This window comes from Bombina bombina, chromosome 3 (genome assembly GCF_027579735.1).
Source record: "Bombina bombina isolate aBomBom1 chromosome 3, aBomBom1.pri, whole genome shotgun sequence".
Lineage (NCBI taxonomy): Eukaryota > Metazoa > Chordata > Amphibia > Anura > Bombinatoridae > Bombina > Bombina bombina.
In genome coordinates this window covers 842,848,488-842,868,208 of record NC_069501.1, presented here as the reverse complement: position 1 = coordinate 842,868,208, position 19,721 = coordinate 842,848,488, and the positions used below count along the sequence as shown (strand labels likewise).

The 19,721-nt window shown below is 39.3% G+C and overlaps 1 protein-coding gene across 1 annotated transcript in view; it reads left to right on the top strand.

The window, feature by feature from the left end:
* NEPRO (nucleolus and neural progenitor protein) overlaps positions 1-11,424 on the top strand; it is a 100,472-nt gene extending 89,048 nt beyond the window's left edge. The window contains 2 exon segments of the mRNA XM_053707795.1: positions 4,149-4,402; positions 10,476-11,424. Of these exon segments, the coding sequence (XP_053563770.1) occupies positions 4,149-4,402; positions 10,476-10,812 (591 nt within the window). The 3' untranslated portion in view covers positions 10,813-11,424.
* The last annotated feature ends 8,297 nt before the right edge of the window (positions 11,425-19,721 follow it).

The window sequence follows — 19,721 nt, the reverse complement described above, 5'->3', positions numbered from 1 at the left end:
AAATAATTAGAGGGTTACCTTAGGAAAATGTTTATCCTGCAGCCCCTTGCATGCATTGCTTTTGTCACTGCTGCTGCGGCGTACTGGTTTGAGTCTCTGGATGAGGCTTTACAGGTAGCGACTCCATTGGATGAATACTTGACAAGCTTAGATCTCTTAAGCTAGCCAATTTCTTTGTTTTCTGATGCCTTGTTTTTTTTTTGTCTAAACTAACGGCTAAGAATTCTGTTTTTTTTTACTATGCTGGCGCGCACAGCGCTATGGCTTATATTATGGTCAGCTGTCGTGACTTTACTAAATAAGCTACTTAACTTCCCTTCAAGGGGCAGGCCTTTTTGGCCCTGGTTTGAAGGAGATTATTACTAATATCACTGGAGGAAAAGGTAATGCCCTTCCTCAGGACAGGTCCAAATCAAAGGCCAAAAAAGTCTAATTTTCGTGCCTTTCGAAACTTCAAGGCAGGCGTGGCATCAAGTTCCTCTAAGGCAAATCAAGAGGGAACTTTTGCTTAGTCCAAGACGGTCTGGTGACAACCGGGCCTGGAACAAAGATAAGCAGGCCAAGGGGCCTGCTGTTGCCTCTAAGACAGCATGTAGAACGGCTCCCTATCCGGTAACGGATCCTGTAGGGGGAAGACTTTCATTTTTCGCCCAGGCGTGGGAGAGAGAGGCCCAGGATCCCTGGGCATTGGAAATTATATCCCAGAGATATCTTCTGGATTTCAAAGCTCCCCCCCCCAAAAAAAGGGGAGATTTCCCTTTTCACAATTATCTGCAAACAGGATAAAGAAAGAGGCATTCTTACTCTGTGTACGAGACCCATCCAGTTCCAGGGGAGGAACAGGGATAGAATTTTTACTCAAATCTGTTTGTGGTTCTCAAGGAGAGGGAACCTTCAGATCTATTTTGGATCTAAAGATCTTAAACCAATTCCTTAGATTCCATCATTTAAGTTGGAAACTATTTGTACCATTTTAACTATGATCTAGGAGAGTCAATAGAGGACTACAATGGATTTGAAGGATGCTTATCCTCTCATTACAATGTATAAAGATCACCATCGTTTTTCATGTTTGCCTTTCTAGACAGGCATTACCAGTTTGTAGCTTTTTCCTTTGGGTTAACTACAGCCCCAAGAATCTTTATGGAGGTTCTGGGGTCGCTTTGGGGGTCCTTAGACCGCGGGGCATAAAAATGGCCCCTTATTTAGACGACATCCCGATACAGGCGTCAAACATCCAAGTTGTCAAGTTTCATACGGACGTAGTAATGGCATTTCTGAGATCGCAGGGGTGGAAAGTGAACAAGGAAAGAGTTCTCTATTCCCAATCTCAAGGGTTTCCCTCCTAGGGATTCTGATAGAAAATTTACCTGACGGAGTCAAGGTTGTCAAAGTTTCTAAATTTCTGCCTTGTTCTTCATTCCATCCGCGCCCTTTGGTGGCTCAGTACATGAATGTAATCGGCTTAATGGTAGCGGCAAGGGACATAGTATCGTTTGCACGCCTACTTTTCTGATCGCTGCAACTATGCATGCTCAGTCAGAGGAACGGGGATTACACAGATTTGTTCTCCTGTTAAATCTGGACCAAGAGATCAGAGATTCTTTTCTCTGCTGACTATCTCGGGTCCATCTGTCCAAGGGTATGACCTTCCGCAGGTCAGATGGGACAATTGTTACAACAGATGCCAGCCTTTTAGGTTGGGATACAGTCTGGAACTCCCTGAAGGCTCAGGGATAGTGGACTCAGGAGGAGACCCTCCTTCTAATGAATATTCTGGAACTGGGAGCGATATTCCATACTCTTCAGACTTGGCCTCAGTTAGCAACTATGAGGTACATCATATTTCAGTCGGACAATATCACGACCGTGGCTTACATCAACCATCAAGGGGGAACAAAAGTTCCCTAGCGATGTTAAAAGTCTTAAAATTATTCTCTGGACAGAGACTCACTCTTGTCTATTAGCTATACATATCCCAGGTATTGAGAACTGGGAGACGGATTTTCTAAGTCGTCAGACTTTTCATCCGGGGGAGTGGGAATTCCCTCCGGAGGTGTTTGCACAAAATCAAGCATGAGAGTGCTTTGGCGTTTTTTGACAGCGCCTGCGTGGCCACGCAGGACCTGGTATGCAGATCTGGTGGACATGTCATCCTTTCCACCACGGTCTATGCTTCTGAGACAGGACCCTCTACCTCAGGGTCCTTTCAACCATCTAAATATAACTAATCTGAGTTGGACTGCCTGGAGACTGAACGTTTGATGTTATCAAAGCATGGCTTCTCCGAGTCAGTCATTGATACCTTAATACAGGCATGAAAGCCTGTCTCTAGGAAAATTTAACATAGATATGGTGTAAATATCTTATTGTTATGAATCCAAGGGTTACTCATGGAGTAAAGTCTGGATTCCCAAGATATTATCTTTTCTCCAAGATGATTTTGAGAAAGGATTGTCAGCTAGTTCCTTAAAAGGACAGATTTCTACTGTCTATTCTTTTGCACAAGCGTCTGGCAGGTATTCTAGACGTTCAGGCTTTTGGTCAGGCTTTGGTTAGAACCAAGCCTGTGCTTTAAAACTGTTGCTTCGCCATGGAGCTTAAACCTGGTTCTTAAGGTTCTTCTAGGAGTTCCGTTTGAACTTTTTCATTCCATAGATATCAAACTTTTATCTTGGAAAGTTCTTTCTTGGTAGATATTTCCTCGGCTCGTAGAGTCTCCGAGTTATCTGCGTTACAATGTGATTCTCCTTATCTGGTCCTCCGTACGGATAAGGTAGTCCTACGTACCAACCTGGGTTTTTACCTAAGGTGGTATCTAACAAGAATATCACTCAAGAGATTGTTGTTCCGTTCTTGTATCCTAATCCTTCTTCAAAGAAGGAACGTCTATTACACAATTTGGACGTGGCTCGTGCTTTAAAGTTTTTCTTACAAGCTACTACAGATTTTCATCAAACATTCACCTTGTTTGTTGTCTATTCTGGACAGAGGAGAGGTCAAAAGACTTCAGCAACCTCTCTGTCCTTTTGGTTAAAAAGCATAATTCATTTAGCTTATGAGACTGCTAGACAGCAGCCTTCTGAAGGGATTACAGCTCATTCTACTAGAGCTGTGGTTTTCACTTGGGCCTTTTTAGAAGGAGGCTTCTGTTGAACAGATTTACGAGACGGAGTCTTGGTCTGCGCTTCATACTTTTTCAAATTTAACAAATTTGATACTTTGCTTCTTCGGAGGCTATTTTTGGGAGAGAGGTTTTTTTTTTTAAAGGCAGTGGTCACTTCCGTTTAAGTACCTGCCTTGTCCCTCCCATCATCCGTGTACTTTAGCTTTGGTATTGGTATCCCATAAGTAATGGATGATCCGTGGACTGGATACACTTAACAAGAGAAAACATAATTTATGCTTACCTGATAAATTTAATCTCTTGTAGTGTATCCAGTCCACGGCCCGCCCTGTCCTTTTAAGGCAGGTTTAAATTTTCATTAAACTACAGTCACCACTGCACCCTATGGTTTCTCCTTTTTTGTCTTGTTTCGGTCGAATGACTGGATATGACATGTGAGGGGAGGAGCTATATAGCAGCTCTGCTTGGGTGATCCTCTTGCAACTTCCTGTTGGGAAGGAGAATATCCCATAAGTAATGGATGATCCGTGGACTGGATACACTACAAGAGAAATAAATTTATCAGGTAAGCATAAATTATGTTTTTTTTCTTTCGTGATTTAGATAGAGCATGCAATTTTAAGCAACTTTCTAATTTACTCCTATTATCAAATTTTCTTTGTTCTCTTGCTATCTTTATTTGAAAAAGAAGGCATCTAAGCTTTTTTTTTGGTTCAGATCTCTGGACATCATTTTTTTTTATTGGTGGATGAATTTATCCACCAATCAGCAAGAACAACCCAGGTTGTTCACCAAAAATGGGCCGGCATCTAAACATACATTCTTGCATTTCAAATAAAGATACAAAGAGAATGAAGAAAATTTGATAATAAGAGTAAATTAGAAAGTTGCTTAAAATTGCATTCTCTATCTGAATCATGAAAGAAAAAAAATTGGGTTCAGTGTCCCTTTAATTACAAGTTCACAAACCAGATACAAGTATGAATTTTCTTTTTAGCAGTGTTTTTTTTTTCTTGAACAGGATCAGAGTTATCACCACAAGTTAAATTTGCCCAAGAAAACAAAGTCTCTGCCACATCACAGATCCAAAAATAAATGTGCGATGTTTCTGCTACCAAAAGTGCAACAAGCAGATTGTTTCAGAGATCTGCACAAGCAGCTACAGTGTGCAATCAGATGGTGCAAACAGAGAAAATTGGTATTAGAGGTTGGGTTCCTCCGAGAGAAAAATCTTAAAATTTACAGACTAAGATATGTTGAAGCCCTGGGATACAGGTATTTACATAAAGTCTCTTACAGGTTTTCTATTCCTCTTTTTTTCAACTACAACAATGTTACGGTGAGAAGTATAAACGATAAGTTGTAGAACTATTATTTCTCCAACATAGGTGTGTCCGGTCCACGGCGTCATCCTTACTTGTGGGATATTCTCTTCCCCAACAGGAAATGGCAAAGAGCCCACCAAAGCTGGTCACATGATCCCTCCTAGGCTCCGCCTACCCCAGTCATTCTCTTTGCCGTTGTACAGGCAACATCTCCACGGAGATGGCTTAGAGTTTTTTAGTGTTTAACTGTAGTTTTTATTATTCAATCAAGAGTTTGTTATTTTGAAATAGTGCTGGTATGTACTATTTACTCAGAAACAGAAAAGAGATGAAGATTTCTGTTTGTATGAGGAAAATGATTTTAGCAACCGTCACTAAAATCCATGGCTGTTCCACACAGGACTGTTGAGAGCAATTAACTTCAGTTGGGGGAACAGTGAGCAGTCTCTTGCTGCTTGAGGTATGACACATTCTAACAAGACGATGTAATGCTGGAAGCTGTCATTTTCCCTATGGGATCCGGTAAGCCATGTTTATTACGATCGTAAATAAGGGCTTCACAAGGGCTTATTAAGACTGTAGACTTTTTCTGGGCTAAATCGATTCATTATTAACACATATTTAGCCTTGAGGAATCATTTTATTTGGGTATTTTGATATAATAATATCGGCAGGCACTGTTTTAGACACCTTATTCTTTAGGGGCTTTCCCAAAGCATAGGCAGAGCCTCATTTTCGCGCCGGTGTTGCGCACTTGTTTTTGAGAGGCATGGCATGCAGTCGCATGTGAGAGGAGCTCTGATACTTAGAAAAGACTTTCTGAAGGCGTCATTTGGTATCGTATTCCCCTTTGGGCTTGGTTGGGTCTCAGCAAAGCAGATACCAGGGACTGTAAAGGGGTTAAAGTTCAAAACGGCTCCGGTTCCGTTATTTTAAGGGTTAAAGCTTCCAAATTTGGTGTGCAATACTTTTAAGGCTTTAAGACACTGTGGTGAAAATTTGGTGAATTTTGAACAATTCCTTCATGTTTTTTCGCAATTGCAGTAATAAAGTGTGTTCAGTTTAAAATTTAAAGTGACAGTAACGGTTTTATTTTAAAACGTTTTTTGTACTTTGTTATCAAGTTTATGCCTGTTTAACATGTCTGAACTACCAGATAGACTGTGTTCTGAATGTGGGGAAGCCAGAATTCCTATTCATTTAAATAAATGTGATTTATATGACAATGATGCCCAAGATGATTCCTCAAGTGAGGGGAGTAAGCATGGTACTGCATCATTCCCTCCTTCGTCTACACGAGTCTTGCCCACTCAGGAGGCCCCTAGTACATCTAGCGCGCCAATACTCCTTACTATGCAACAATTAACGGCTGTAATGGATAATTCTGTCAAAAACATTTTAGCCAAAATGAACACTTATCAGCGTAAGCGCGACTGCTCTGTTTTAGATACTGAAGAGCATGACGACGCTGATAATAATGTTTCTGAAGGGCCCCTAACCCAGTCTGATGGGGCCAGGGAGGTTTTGTCTGAGGGAGAAATTACTGATTCAGGGAACATTTCTCAACAAGCTGAACCTGATGTGATTACATTTAAATTTAAGTTGGAACATCTCCGCATTCTGCTTAAGGAGGTATTATCCACTCTGGATGATTGTGACAAGTTGGTCATCCCAGAGAAACTATGTAAAATGGACAAGTTCCTAGAGGTACCGGGGCTCCCAGAAGCTTTTCCTATACCCAAGCGGGTGGCGGACATTGTTAATAAAGAATGGGAAAGGCCCGGTATTCCTTTCGTCCCTCCCCCCATATTTAAAAAATTGTTTCCTATGGTCGACCCCAGAAAGGACTTATGGCAGACAGTCCCCAAGGTCGAGGGAGCGGTTTCCACTTTAAACAAACGCACCACTATACCCATAGAGGATAGTTGTGCTTTCAAAGATCCTATGGATAAAAAATTAGAAGGTTTGCTTAAAAAGATGTTTGTTCAGCAGGGTTACCTTCTACAACCAATTTCATGCGTTGTCCCTGTCGCTACAGCCGCATGTTTCTGGTTCGATGAGCTGATAAAGGCGGTCGATAGTGATTCTCCTCCTTATGAGGAGATTATGGACAGGATCAATGCTCTCAAATTGGCTAATTCTTTTACCCTAGACGCCACTTTGCAATTGGCTAGGTTAGCGGCTAAGAATTCTGGGTTTGCTATTGTGGCGCGCAGAGCGCTTTGGTTGAAATCTTGGTCGGCTGATGCGTCTTCCAAGAACAAGCTACTTAACATTCCTTTCAAGGGGAAAACGCTGTTTGGCCCTGACTTGAAAGAGATTATCTCTGATATCACTGGGGGTAAGGGCCACGCCCTTCCTCAGGATCGGCCTTTCAAGGCAAAAAATAAACCTAATTTTCGTCCCTTTCGTGGAAACGGACCAGCCCAAAGTGCTACGTCCTCTAAGCAAGAGGGTAATACTTCTCAAGCCAAGCCAGCTTGGAGACCAATGCAAGGCTGGAACAAGGGAAAGCAGGCCAAGAAACCTGCCACTGCTACCAAGACAGCATGAAATGTTGGCCCCCGATCCGGGACCGGATCTGGTGGGGGGCAGACTCTCTCTCTTCGCTCAGGCTTGGGCAAGAGATGTTCTGGATCCTTGGGCGCTAGAAATAGTCTCCCAAGGTTATCTTCTGGAATTCAAGGGGCTTCCCCCAAGGGGGAGGTTCCACAGGTCTCAGTTGTCTTCAGACCACATAAAAAGACAGGCATTCTTACATTGTGTAGAAGACCTGTTAAAAATGGGAGTGATTCATCCTGTTCCATTAAGAGAACAAGGGATGGGGTTCTACTCCAATCTGTTCATAGTTCCCAAAAAAGAGGGAACGTTCAGACCAATCTTAGATCTCAAGATCTTAAACAAGTTTCTCAAGGTTCCATCGTTCAAGATGGAAACCATTCGAACTATTCTTCCTTCCATCCAGGAAGGTCAATTCATGACCACGGTGGATTTAAAGGATGCGTATCTACATATTCCTATCCACAAGGAACATCATCGGTTCCTAAGGTTCGCATTCCTGGACAAGCATTGCCAGTTTGTGGCGCTTCCTTTCGGATTAGCCACTGCTCCAAGGATTTTCACAAAGGTACTAGGGTCCCTTCTAGCTGTGCTAAGACCAAGGGGCATTGCTGTAGTACCTTACTTGGACGACATTCTGATTCAAGCGTCGTCCCTTCCTCAAGCAAAGGCTCACACGGACATAGTCCTGGCCTTTCTCAGATCTCACGGATGGAAAGTGAACGTGGAAAAGAGTTCTCTATCTCCGTCAACAAGGGTTCCCTTCTTGGGAACAATAATAGACTCCTTAGAAATGAGGATATTTCTGACAGAGGCCAGAAAAACAAAGCTTCTAGACTCTTGTCGGATACTTCATTCCGTTCCTCTTCCTTCCTTAGCTCAGTGCATGGAAGTGATCGGGTTGATGGTAGCGGCAATGGACATAGTTCCTTTTGCGCGCATTCATCTAAGACCATTACAACTGTGCATGCTCAGTCAGTGGAATGGGGATTATACAGACTTGTCTCCGAAGATACAAGTAAATCAGAGGACCAGAGACTCACTCCGTTGGTGGCTGTCCCTGGACAACCTGTCACAAGGGATGACATTCCGCAGACCAGAGTGGGTCATTGTCACGACCGACGCCAGTCTGATGGGCTGGGGCGCGGTCTGGGGATCCCTGAAAGCTCAGGGTCTTTGGTCTCGGGAAGAATCTCTTCTACCGATAAATATTCTGGAACTGAGAGCGATATTCAATGCTCTCAAGGCTTGGCCTCAGCTAGCGAGGGCCAAGTTCATACGGTTTCAATCAGACAACATGACAACTGTTGCGTACATCAACCAGCAGGGGGGAACAAGGAGTTCCCTAGCGATGGAAGAAGTGACCAAAATCATTCTATGGGCGGAGTCTCACTCCTGCCACCTGTCCGCTATCCACATCCCAGGAGTGGAAAATTGGGAAGCGGATTTTCTGAGTCGTCAGACATTGCATCCGGGGGAGTGGGAACTCCATCCGGAAATCTTTGCCCAAGTCACTCAGCTGTGGGGCATTCCAGACATGGATCTGATGGCCTCTCGTCAGAACTTCAAAGTTCCTTGCTACGGGTCCAGATCCAGGGATCCCAAGGCGGCTCTAGTGGATGCACTAGTAGCACCTTGGACCTTCAAACTAGCTTATGTGTTCCCGCCGTTTCCTCTCATCCCCAGGCTGGTAGCCAGGATCAATCAGGAGAGGGCGTCGGTGATCTTGATAGCTCCTGCGTGGCCACGCAGGACTTGGTATGCAGATCTGGTGAATATGTCATCGGCTCCACCTTGGAAGCTACCTTTGAGACGAGACCTTCTTGTTCAGGGTCCGTTCGAACATCCGAACCTGGTTTCACTCCAGCTGACTGCTTGGAGATTGAACGCTTGATCTTATCGAAGCGAGGGTTCTCAGATTCTGTTATCGATACTCTTGTTCAGGCCAGAAAGCCTGTAACTAGAAAGATTTACCACAAAATTTGGAAAAAATATATCTGTTGGTGTGAATCTAAAGGATTCCCTTGGGACAAGGTTAAGATTCCTAAGATTCTATCCTTCCTTCAAGAAGGATTGGAAAAAGGATTATCTGCAAGTTCCCTGAAGGGACAGATTTCTGCCTTGTCTGTGTTACTTCACAAAAAGCTGGCAGCTGTGCCAGATGTTCAAGCCTTTGTTCAGGCTCTGGTTAGAATTAAGCCTGTTTACAAACCTTTGACTCCTCCTTGGAGTCTCAATTTAGTTCTTTCAGTTCTTCAGGGGGTTCCGTTTGAACCCTTACATTCCGTTGATATTAAGTTATTATCTTGGAAAGTTTTGTTTTTAGTTGCAATTTCTTCTGCTAGAAGAGTTTCAGAATTATCTGCTCTGCAGTGTTCTCCTCCTTATCTGGTGTTCCATGCAGATAAGGTGGTTTTACGTACTAAACCTGGGTTTCTTCCAAAAGTTGTTTCTAACAAAAACATTAACCAGGAGATTATCGTACCTTCTCTGTGTCCGAAACCAGTTTCAAAGAAGGAACGTTTGTTGCACAATTTGGATGTTGTTCGCGCTCTAAAATTCTATTTAGATGCTACAAAGGATTTTAGACAAACATCTTCCTTGTTTGTTGTTTATTCCGGTAAAAGGAGAGGTCAAAAAGCAACTTCTACCTCTCTCTCTTTTTGGATTACAAGCATCATCAGATTGGCTTACGAGACTGCCGGACGGCAGCCTCCCGAAAGAATCACAGCTCATTCCACTAGGGCTGTGGCTTCCACATGGGCCTTCAAGAACGAGGCTTCTGTTGATCAGATATGTAGGGCAGCGACTTGGTCTTCACTGCACACTTTTACCAAATTTTACAAGTTTGATACTTTTGCTTCTTCTGAGGCTATTTTTGGGAGAAAGGTTTTGCAAACCGTGGTGCCTTCCATTTAGGTGACCTGATTTGCTCCCTCCCTTCATCCGTGTCCTAAAGCTTTGGTATTGGTTCCCACAAGTAAGGATGACGCCGTGGACCGGACACACCTATGTTGGAGAAAACAGAATTTATGTTTACCTGATAAATTACTTTCTCCAACGGTGTGTCCGGTCCACGGCCCGCCCTGGTTTTTTTAATCAGGTCTGATAATTTATTTTCTTTAACTACAGTCACCACGGTACCATATGGTTTCTCCTATGCAAATATTCCTCCTTAACGTCGGTCGAATGACTGGGGTAGGCGGAGCCTAGGAGGGATCATGTGACCAGCTTTGCTGGGCTCTTTGCCATTTCCTGTTGGGGAAGAGAATATCCCACAAGTAAGGATGACGCCGTGGACCGGACACACCGTTGGAGAAAGTAATTTATCAGGTAAACATAAATTCTGTTTTCTCACAAACTTTTGTGTACTATTTGACATTTTCTTAGCGATACTTTTAATTTTTCTTCTTCACAGTATTGCCTGTTTGTGTCTAATACTGTGGGTTGTTTTTTTTTTTTAGCCTGGAAAAGAAACTGCAACATATGAAAAAGTCCATCAGTCACAGTTTACTCCAAGGCAGATTAAAAGCAAATTGTCACATGCCTGCAAGACTATGGACTTGGAAAAATTTGACCTTATCATCAAGGAAAAAGAGAGCTCGGTCTCGAAAATTTGATATTGATTCCAAAGTTTCTAGAACTGCAAGAACACATTTTAAAAATCTCAACACACCTGTTTTAGCACCTTGTAATTCATCAAACATTCTTTCCCTTACCTGCATTAGAGATACGGATACAGGAAAAGTTTTTGCAGATAAAGATGATATTGATAATATATTTTCATCAATTGGTGTATAGAAATTAATTGTATTCTAATAAAAATGTGATTTACCGTGTCAGAAAGTCATTAGTGATGTATTATTAGTATGATTCCTGCTTTAGAGGGTCAATTGAATTGCAGTACATTTGATCTAAACTGTATGTGATTTTTTTTTTAAATAATTAACTGAAATGAAAATATAAAAGCATAACTTTAGAAAAAAAAGAGAATAGCTGTCATTGCTTGTGGAAAATGTACTACAATTCCTATAATCCTCTTGGTTGCAACAGGATGTGCAGACACCAGTTAACTTTCTGTTCAGTACTTTATTTTAAAACTTTTTATGTTTGTAAAAATATTTTATTTTACCAAAATGTAATTACTTAAACAAAAAAATATTTTAATGTGGTAGATAAACCAATTCCTTTATTTCATTACGTGTTAAACTGCTGCTAGTGGCTTAAATACTTTTCTATTTAAGGATACAGTTGTTAAGTGAATTGGAAGCAGGCATATATGAGTGTGCTCTAATCACTGACTGTATTCTCATCTGGAGCACTGTTCCAGGAGTGCAATTTTGACCATGTGTTTAAGGTGTTCAGTAAAAAATAAAAAGTTCTTATGAAAAAGAGCATTTTTTTACACTAGAATGTCCCTTTATTGCGTTATGTTGTTGTTTAAATTTTACAGACCAATGGGGCTGATTTTGCTTCATTTATAAAATCAATTGTACATGAGAGGTTATTCCTTGGCTCTTGGTACGTATTGTTCTTTATTATTCTATTTCTTTGATTGTTTCACTTTTCTTAGCCATTTATTAATTACAGTACAAACTGATATCTCCCATTTGTCAACTAACATACAACTCTTAGTGGATGCATGAAAATATGCACGAATAGCTTGCACTTATTTCATATAACAACAATTGATGACTTCATGATAATAGCTTATATTAATGGTTAAACATAGTTTACAGGATTTATTATGGTATAATATTTACAACATTACTTTATAAGATAAAATGCTCACTATAACATACAAGTTTTACATTTACATTTTCACACAGGAATATGATCATAATACAGTACCCATTCTAAAATATAGTTCATTCTTTGTAACCTTTTAAAGGTAGAATTATTGAGTATTTTTGCTTGCTTTTACAGTGTTACAAACCAGAGGAGATACGATGATAATGAGTTAGTGGTAACAAAAACATTCTTGGAGAGGGAGATAAAAGTAAAACAATGCATTTGCTTTATATCACTAGAGAATCTTTTTTGACTACTTTTCATACAGTATTTGCTTTGTGGTTTCTCTAAAACATCCTCCAGAGCCACCCTCCAGAAAGAATACTGGAAGCCAATCATCAGTCAGAGGCTGTGGCTGTGGCTGTGGCTGGACCTGGGTTTGCTGTCTTTAGATATTCTATTTAATAGAAGTTGTTTAACCAACACATCAGTGTATGACTTAAAGCAGGTTTTGTTTTTCTACTTTTATGTCACTTTAACCAATTTGATTTTATGGGTGGTTGAAAGTTAGAAACAAATTAAAGAAATAAAGGAGTAACAAATGAGAGGTCGAGTGAGCATATATTTGAGGTATGGACATTCATAGATAGAGAGAACATTTGTGAAATTTGCTTCAATTAAGATTTCTTAAAAATGTAATTACAATATGCAAGTCTATCTATCTTCTATATGCAAATATAAGAATACAGTTATGAGTCTAAAGAAAAAATATTCATTTACTATATAAATTGTATACATCCTCTAAAGAAATAAGAACTTAGTAGACATGCATTTTGGCATCTGTTCACTAAATAAAAGGTGAAAATGGCTGCAGTTTGTGGCATTCAGCTCTTTGGAACTATATTTGTAAAAAAGTGCAACAGACAAATATCTTGATTTGCACAGGTATTTGCATGTTGTCCTTTTTTTATCCGTGAGCCAAACAAATGCTGAAAGGCACATGTCTAGAATTTAGCCATTGTTTAAATTGACCTATAAGCAAAAACAAAACTCCAATAAATATATTTTTTTTTATTGTTTCCAATTATTGATATATGTAAAAAAAATTACACTAGAGCATGACAAAAACTTACACACCAGACTCGGACCTCCTGTATCCTTTATGCCGTAATGATCCCAATGCATATGGTTATGAATATACATTTTTGCGTCTGGTATGAGCCTATGCACTTGCTCCCAAACAAGATTTATACCTCCTGCAACTGTTAAAAGGGCATAAAGGTGTGAAAAGAAAATACTGTGTTAAAGCATTTTATTATTGCACTGTTGCTTGTATATGTAACTATGGGCACCATTTATAACCCGTCTTCCTAGCAATGCTTCACAAAATCATGCGTGAGCAGGGGCTGTCAATCATACCGATTGGATCAAGATGATTTCACTCTGCCACATTTTAGGCCAGAGACACTATACCCAAATTTTTTCTTTTGTGATTCAGATAGAGCATGCAATGTTAAGCAACTTTCTAATTTACTTCTATTATCATTTTTTCTTCGTTCTCTTGATATCTTTATTTGAAAAAGAAGGCATCTAAGCTGAGGAGCCAGCAAATTTGTGGTTCAGAACCATGGACAGTAATTGTTTATAGGTGCTGCCCAATCAGCAAGGACAACCCAGGTTGTTCACCAAAAATGGGCCGGCATCTAAACTTAAATTCTTGCTTTTCAAATAAACATACCAAGAGAATCAAGAACATTTGATAATAAGAGCAGGTACATTAGAAAGTTGCTTCAAATTGCATGCTCTATTTGATTCACAAAATAAAATTGTTTGGGTACAGTGTCCCTTTAAGTAGCAGCGGTCTTAAGACCACTCCTACTCAACTAGGGTTTCAGGTTCATTCACGTGAGCCTAGAATGCTTTCACAGCTTGATATTAAGGGCTAGATTTATCAAAGGCTAGGCGAACTCTGTATGTGCTTCACCTGTAACTGCGCCCCAGCTCGCCTCCGGAGAAGCACATATGTGCACCTGAATTTATAAAAAAATAGACGTAACTTGGCGCAGGCTAGCTGGGGCATAATAATGATAACTTTCGCCTGTTGGCAAAAGCATTTACTCCCTATTTATCAGAGTAGATACCTATAAATATTTACGCCGCCATGTTTTGATTATTAAAAAAGCATTTTTTAGGTAACTATTTAGCTTATATTTATATTATATAATGTTTTTATGCTGTTTTTGCCATATGTTGATAATTTAAGATCACAAAAATAAATATATCAATATATTGAGATATATATATATATATATATATATATATATATATATATATATATATAACTGTTGGTACCCATATGCTCCTGTGGAAATGCAAATTTCTTGCAATAACATTCTTTTTGTCGCTGAGCCTTTGAAAAATTAGTTAAAAGAAGAAAGTACTGCATCACAAGATGTAAAAGCATGTATTATAATGGTGTTCGCTTCAGTCTGTATGGCGAAATATACAACACGCAATTGAAGCCAAAATTTCAGTTCCCTATCGGCGCAAAGCAATGATGAATTCCAAACAAGTCGCATTTCTATGTCTGCCTCTAAAATTACGTCTGTAAGCAATGTGTATTAGCACTGTCGGGAGCGCGCCAAGGCGAACAGATTTCTCCAACATAGGTGTGTCCGGTCCACGGCGTCATCCTTACTTGTGGGATATTCTCTTCCCCAACAGGAAATGGCAAAGAGCCCAGCAAAGCTGGTCACATGATCCCTCCTAGGCTCCGCCTACCCCAGTCATTCTCTTTGCCGTTGCACCGGCAACATCTCCACGGAGATGGTTAAGAGTTTTTTGGTGTTTAAATGTAGTTTTTATTCTTCAATCAAGTGTTTGTTATTTTAAAATAGTGCTGGTATGTACTATTTACTCTGAAACAGAAAAGAGATGAAGATTTCTGTTTGTAAGAGGAAGATGATTTTAGCAAACGTTACTAAAATCGATTGCTGTTTCCACACAGGACTGTTGAGATGAAGTAACTTCAGTTGGGGGAAGCAGTTGGCAGACTTTTCTGCCTGAGGTATGACTGGCCACATTTCTAACAAGACTTTGTAATGCTGGAAGGCTGTCATTTTCCCTATGGGGACCGGTAAGCCATTTTCTTAGATTAAGTAAAAGAATAAAGGGCTTTATAAGGGCTTAAAAAACTGGTAGACATTTTTCTGGGCTAAAACGATTACTTTGCTAAGCATATTTGGCAGATTATAACTCTTTATAGTTATTATAATCTTGGGGATTGTTGTTAAAAAACGGCAGGCACTGTATGGACACCTTTTTCAGATGGGGGCCTTCTCTAGTCATAGGCAGAGCCTCATTTTCGCGCCACTAATGCGCAGTTGTTTTTGGAAAGCAAGGCATGCAGATGCATGTGTGAGGAGCTAAGAACCACTGAAAAAGCTTATAGAAGGCGTCATTTGGTATCGTATTCCCCTCTGGGCTTGGTTGGGTCTCAGCAAAGCAGATACCTGGGACTGTATAGGGGTTAAATGTAAAAACGGCTCCGGTTCCGTTATTTTAAGGGTTAAAGCTTTCAAATTTGGTGTGCAATACTTTTAAGGCTTTAAGACACTGTGGTGAAATTTTGGTGAATTTTGAACATTTCCTTCATGCTTTTTCGCATATTCAGTAATAAAGTGTGTTCTGTTTAAAATTTAAAGTGACAGTAACGGTTTTTTGTGCTTTGTTGACAAGTTTAAGCCTGTTTAACATGTCTGAACCATCAGATAAGCGATGTTCTATATGTATGAAAGCCAATGTGTCTCCCCATTTAAATATATGTGATAATTGTGACATAGTGTCCAAACAAAGTAGGGACAATGATGCCACAGATAATAATTGCCCAAGATGATTCTTCAAACGAGGGGAGTAAGCATGGTACTGCATCATCCCCTTCTGTGTCTACACCAGTTTTGCCTACACAAGAGGCCCCTAGTACATCTAGTGCGCCAATACTTATTACCATGCAACAATTAACGGCTGTTATGGATAATTCTATTGCAAATATTTTATCTAAAATGCCTACTTATCAGAGAAAGCGCGATTGCTCTGTTTTAAACACTGAAGAGCAAGAGGACGCTGATGATAACGTTTCTGACATACCCTCACACCAATCTGAAGGGGCCAGGAGGGAGGTTTTGTCTGAGGGAGAAATTTCAGATTCAGGAAAAAATTCTCAACAAGCTGAACCTGATGTTGTAACATTTAAATTTAAATTAGAACATCTCCGCGCACTGCTTAAGGAGGTATTATCTACTCTGGATGATTGTGACAATTTGGTAATTCCAGAGAAATTATGTAAGATGGACAAGTTCCTAGAGGTTCCGGTGCCCCCCGATGCTTTTCCTATACCCAAGCGGGTGGCGGACATAGTAAATAAGGAATGGGAAAGGCCCGGCATACCTTTTGTTCCTCCCCCTATATTTAAGAAATTATTTCCTATAGTCGACCCCAGAAAGGACTTATGGCATACAGTCCCTAAGGTCGAGGGGGCGGTCTCTACTCTAAACAAACGCACTACTATTCCCATAGAAGATAGTTGTGCTTTCAAAGATCCTATGGATAAAAAATTAGAGGGTTTGCTTAAAAAGATGTTTGTTCAGCAAGGTTACCTTCTACAACCAATTTCATGCATTGTTCCTGTCACTACGGCAGCGTGTTTCTGGTTCGAAGAACTAGAAAAGTAGCTCAATAAAGAATCTTCGTATGAGGAGGTTATGGACAGAGTTCAAGCACTTAAATTGGCTAACTCTTTTATTCTAGATGCCGCTTTGCAATTAGCTAGATTAGCGGCGAAAAATTCAGGGTTTGCTATCGTGGCGCGCAGAGCGCTTTGGCTAAAGTCTTGGTCAGCGGATGTGTCTTCCAAGACAAAATTGCTTAACATCCCTTTCAAGGGTAAAACACTGTTTGGTCCTGATTTGAAAGAGATTATTTCAGACATCACCGGGGGAAAGGGCCACGCCCTTCCTCAGGATAGGTCTTTTAAGGCTAAAAATAACTGCAAAAGTAAATGTGAAAGATACTAACACTCTCAGGCTCTGTAGCTGACCCAGAACATTAGCGAATCTCCAAAACGCTAATGTGAGAAAACATGGAAAAGAGGTGCAGGGTAGCGCTAATGAAAGCACAGAGCTCAATTTGTATATGGTATATCTATACTAATATGGTGATGTATAAAAAATATATGTCTAAAAAAGATAATAACTATGTGAATCTTTAAAAATTTATTATACAATAATCGTATAATCATATAACAATAGTGCCGGCACTGATTAGAACAGTATAAAAAAAGGACATAAACATAAAATACATAAACAATGGGTGTTGATTTCAAGTAATATTGGCAAAAGATAAAAATGGCAAGAGAAAAAGTTAGCTTGCTAAGTATTTTGGCAGCCTAAACTTCAAATGTGTCCGTATTGGATAATTCACAAATGTTCTCATATAGGGCACATTAAATTACCGTCTCTGCTATGTGTGGAGTTGTCCGTTGTTTTTATTAAGTCCCGTGACTTTGTGCAGAGTGATTCTCCTGGTGTAAGTAGAGCAAGTATTAATGTAGAGAGCACGCTGGTAATTGTAATCCTTCAGTGCTTGCTGTGAGTGATCCAGTAGCGTCCTAGGGTAATGGCCACAGTGGCAGATGTAAGGGTAGGTCCTGGGACCGAAGGTATTAGCTGGTTTCTGATGCTTTGTTTGACAGCTGTACCAAACGAGTCCTATTACCCTTACAGTATCAGAGTCGGGAGTGTGCTTCAAACCCCAGATGTATTGCGGTAATCATAAGGTGGACACAAGCGGTAGGCAGATCATGGGCCGGTTAATTAAGCATATATCAGCCTCTGTGTATTGTGAGAGGGATATTGCACCGTACCTACTGTAACCACTTGAATCAGAGTAGAAGTTATGTGCAGACGAGCAAATCTACGCGTTTCAGCCCGATAGGCCTTTATCAAGATGCTCGTTCTGTGTTAATCCAGGTTTAAATGTCTATAAGATCCTCCTTATTGGTTGGGAAGTACCCTCCTTGGTGGGTGTGTTTCTAATTGAATTAACAGGTGTGTTTGATGTCATTCAAGATTTGGGAGCTTGTTTTCCAATTTGTATGGGAAAAAAACTTTTTCTCTTTTTAGACACATTCGTTACAAACCTTGCAATAAATTGTATGTACATATGTACAGGGAGTCACAATTAAATATGAAGCATAAATGTAAAGTGTACAGATATTCCATATCTATCTCTCATAGGTGTAATATGTATGAACTTAGAAAATCGTTCTTAGAAAAAAACGATCTATGTGATGTCGTATTTTTGCTATGTTGCGTGTAATCGTGATCTTAATATATAACCTAGGAAAGTGACAGCAGAAATTTAAGAGAAAATGAAGAGTTCACTTTGACATATCAAATGAGAAACAATGTTTCGAAATGTGTGAATGCAGAACAATTTTTTGGTATGGGAGTACTTTTGTTGAATAAATGAATTTAAAGGAGTTAATAATATAAGGAAAAAAGTTAATAATAATAATATAGAATGCTACGTTAAATTGAAATATTAGTTTAAATTTGTATGATGTTTATTTAGATAATATTGGACTATGTAGTAGCTCATATAAACATCAAGTACTTTGATATTAATCAAATGGATTTTTTTGTACTAGATGTTAATTGCATTTGCTTAACTGACTTGTATATGTTACGAAGGAATGTGGGAATAAATAATAAGTAAATGTGAGGTTAGATGCAATATTTAGAAGGCTTATCAGCATTATATGTAGTGACTATTCTAAGTTACCTATTACTACTTTAACTTACTTTGAAGATATATATCAGTCACAAAAAAGTGTGAATATGGAAAAAAGGCGAGCTCATAGCGTTTTTTTCAAAAAACTCTAAAGAATTCTCTGAAAGCTTTTAAAAGGTATTCAATATTGTTTTTAATGAAACATATGCTAATATTCTTGGATAGAGTGTACATATTAGTGTTATGTGAAGTTTTATGATCTTAAAGGGAAATTATTTTGTGCATAGAAGAGAATTTTTTTGTGTAATCATATATTTAAAAATGGAAGTGAATTAGTTAGAAGGAATTTTTAAACTTAATATACGGTGCCAAGATGTTGGAAATTACTCCTTGAGTTTTTGTTTATGAGTTTTTATATAAGTGAATTTAGGTCCAGCTCTGAATTTAAACCGTGAGGGTGTAAGGTATTATAGTGGAATATTAGTTCTGCTTCTTTTCTCATAAGTAGTTTGTTCATGTTGCCGCCCCTCTTATTAATGGTCAGCTTTTTTATGCCCCAGAATTTAAAATGTTTAAGGTTTCCCTGATGTATCTCTTTAAAATGTGAATATAGTTTGGTGTCTGAGGCTCCATGTTCAATTTTTAGAAGATGTTCACGTATTCTATCTTTGAGCATTCTACTTGTTTGTCCGAAGTAGGAAAGTGAACAGGAACATTGTATACAATATACAATGTTTCTATCTGTACATCTAATGACTTCTTTGATTTTAGTTGAATATTTGGTAGTGGGGGATTTTAGTTCTTTGAGTTTGGTGCTGTATTGACAAGATTTACAAGATATGCAAGGGTAATATCCACTTAATTCTTTACCTAAAAGATCTCTATCATGTGCTTGTTTACCCCTTTTAAATTCACTTGGTGAGAGTATCATTTTAAGGTTCCTAGCTTTTCTAAAAATAATATCTGGTTGATTTTTGAGGTTGTGGCCTAGAATTTGATCTTGTTTGAGTAAATTCCAATGTTTCTTTAGGATTTTCTTAATTTCTAGATGTTGTGAACTGTAATCTGTTATAAATGGTATGAAAAGATCTTCTGAATTGTTGTTCATATTGACATTTCTTTTATGATTTTTATTTTTGTTTTTTAGTAATGTCTCTCTATCTATGGTGGCTACCTCATTCATTGTTTTT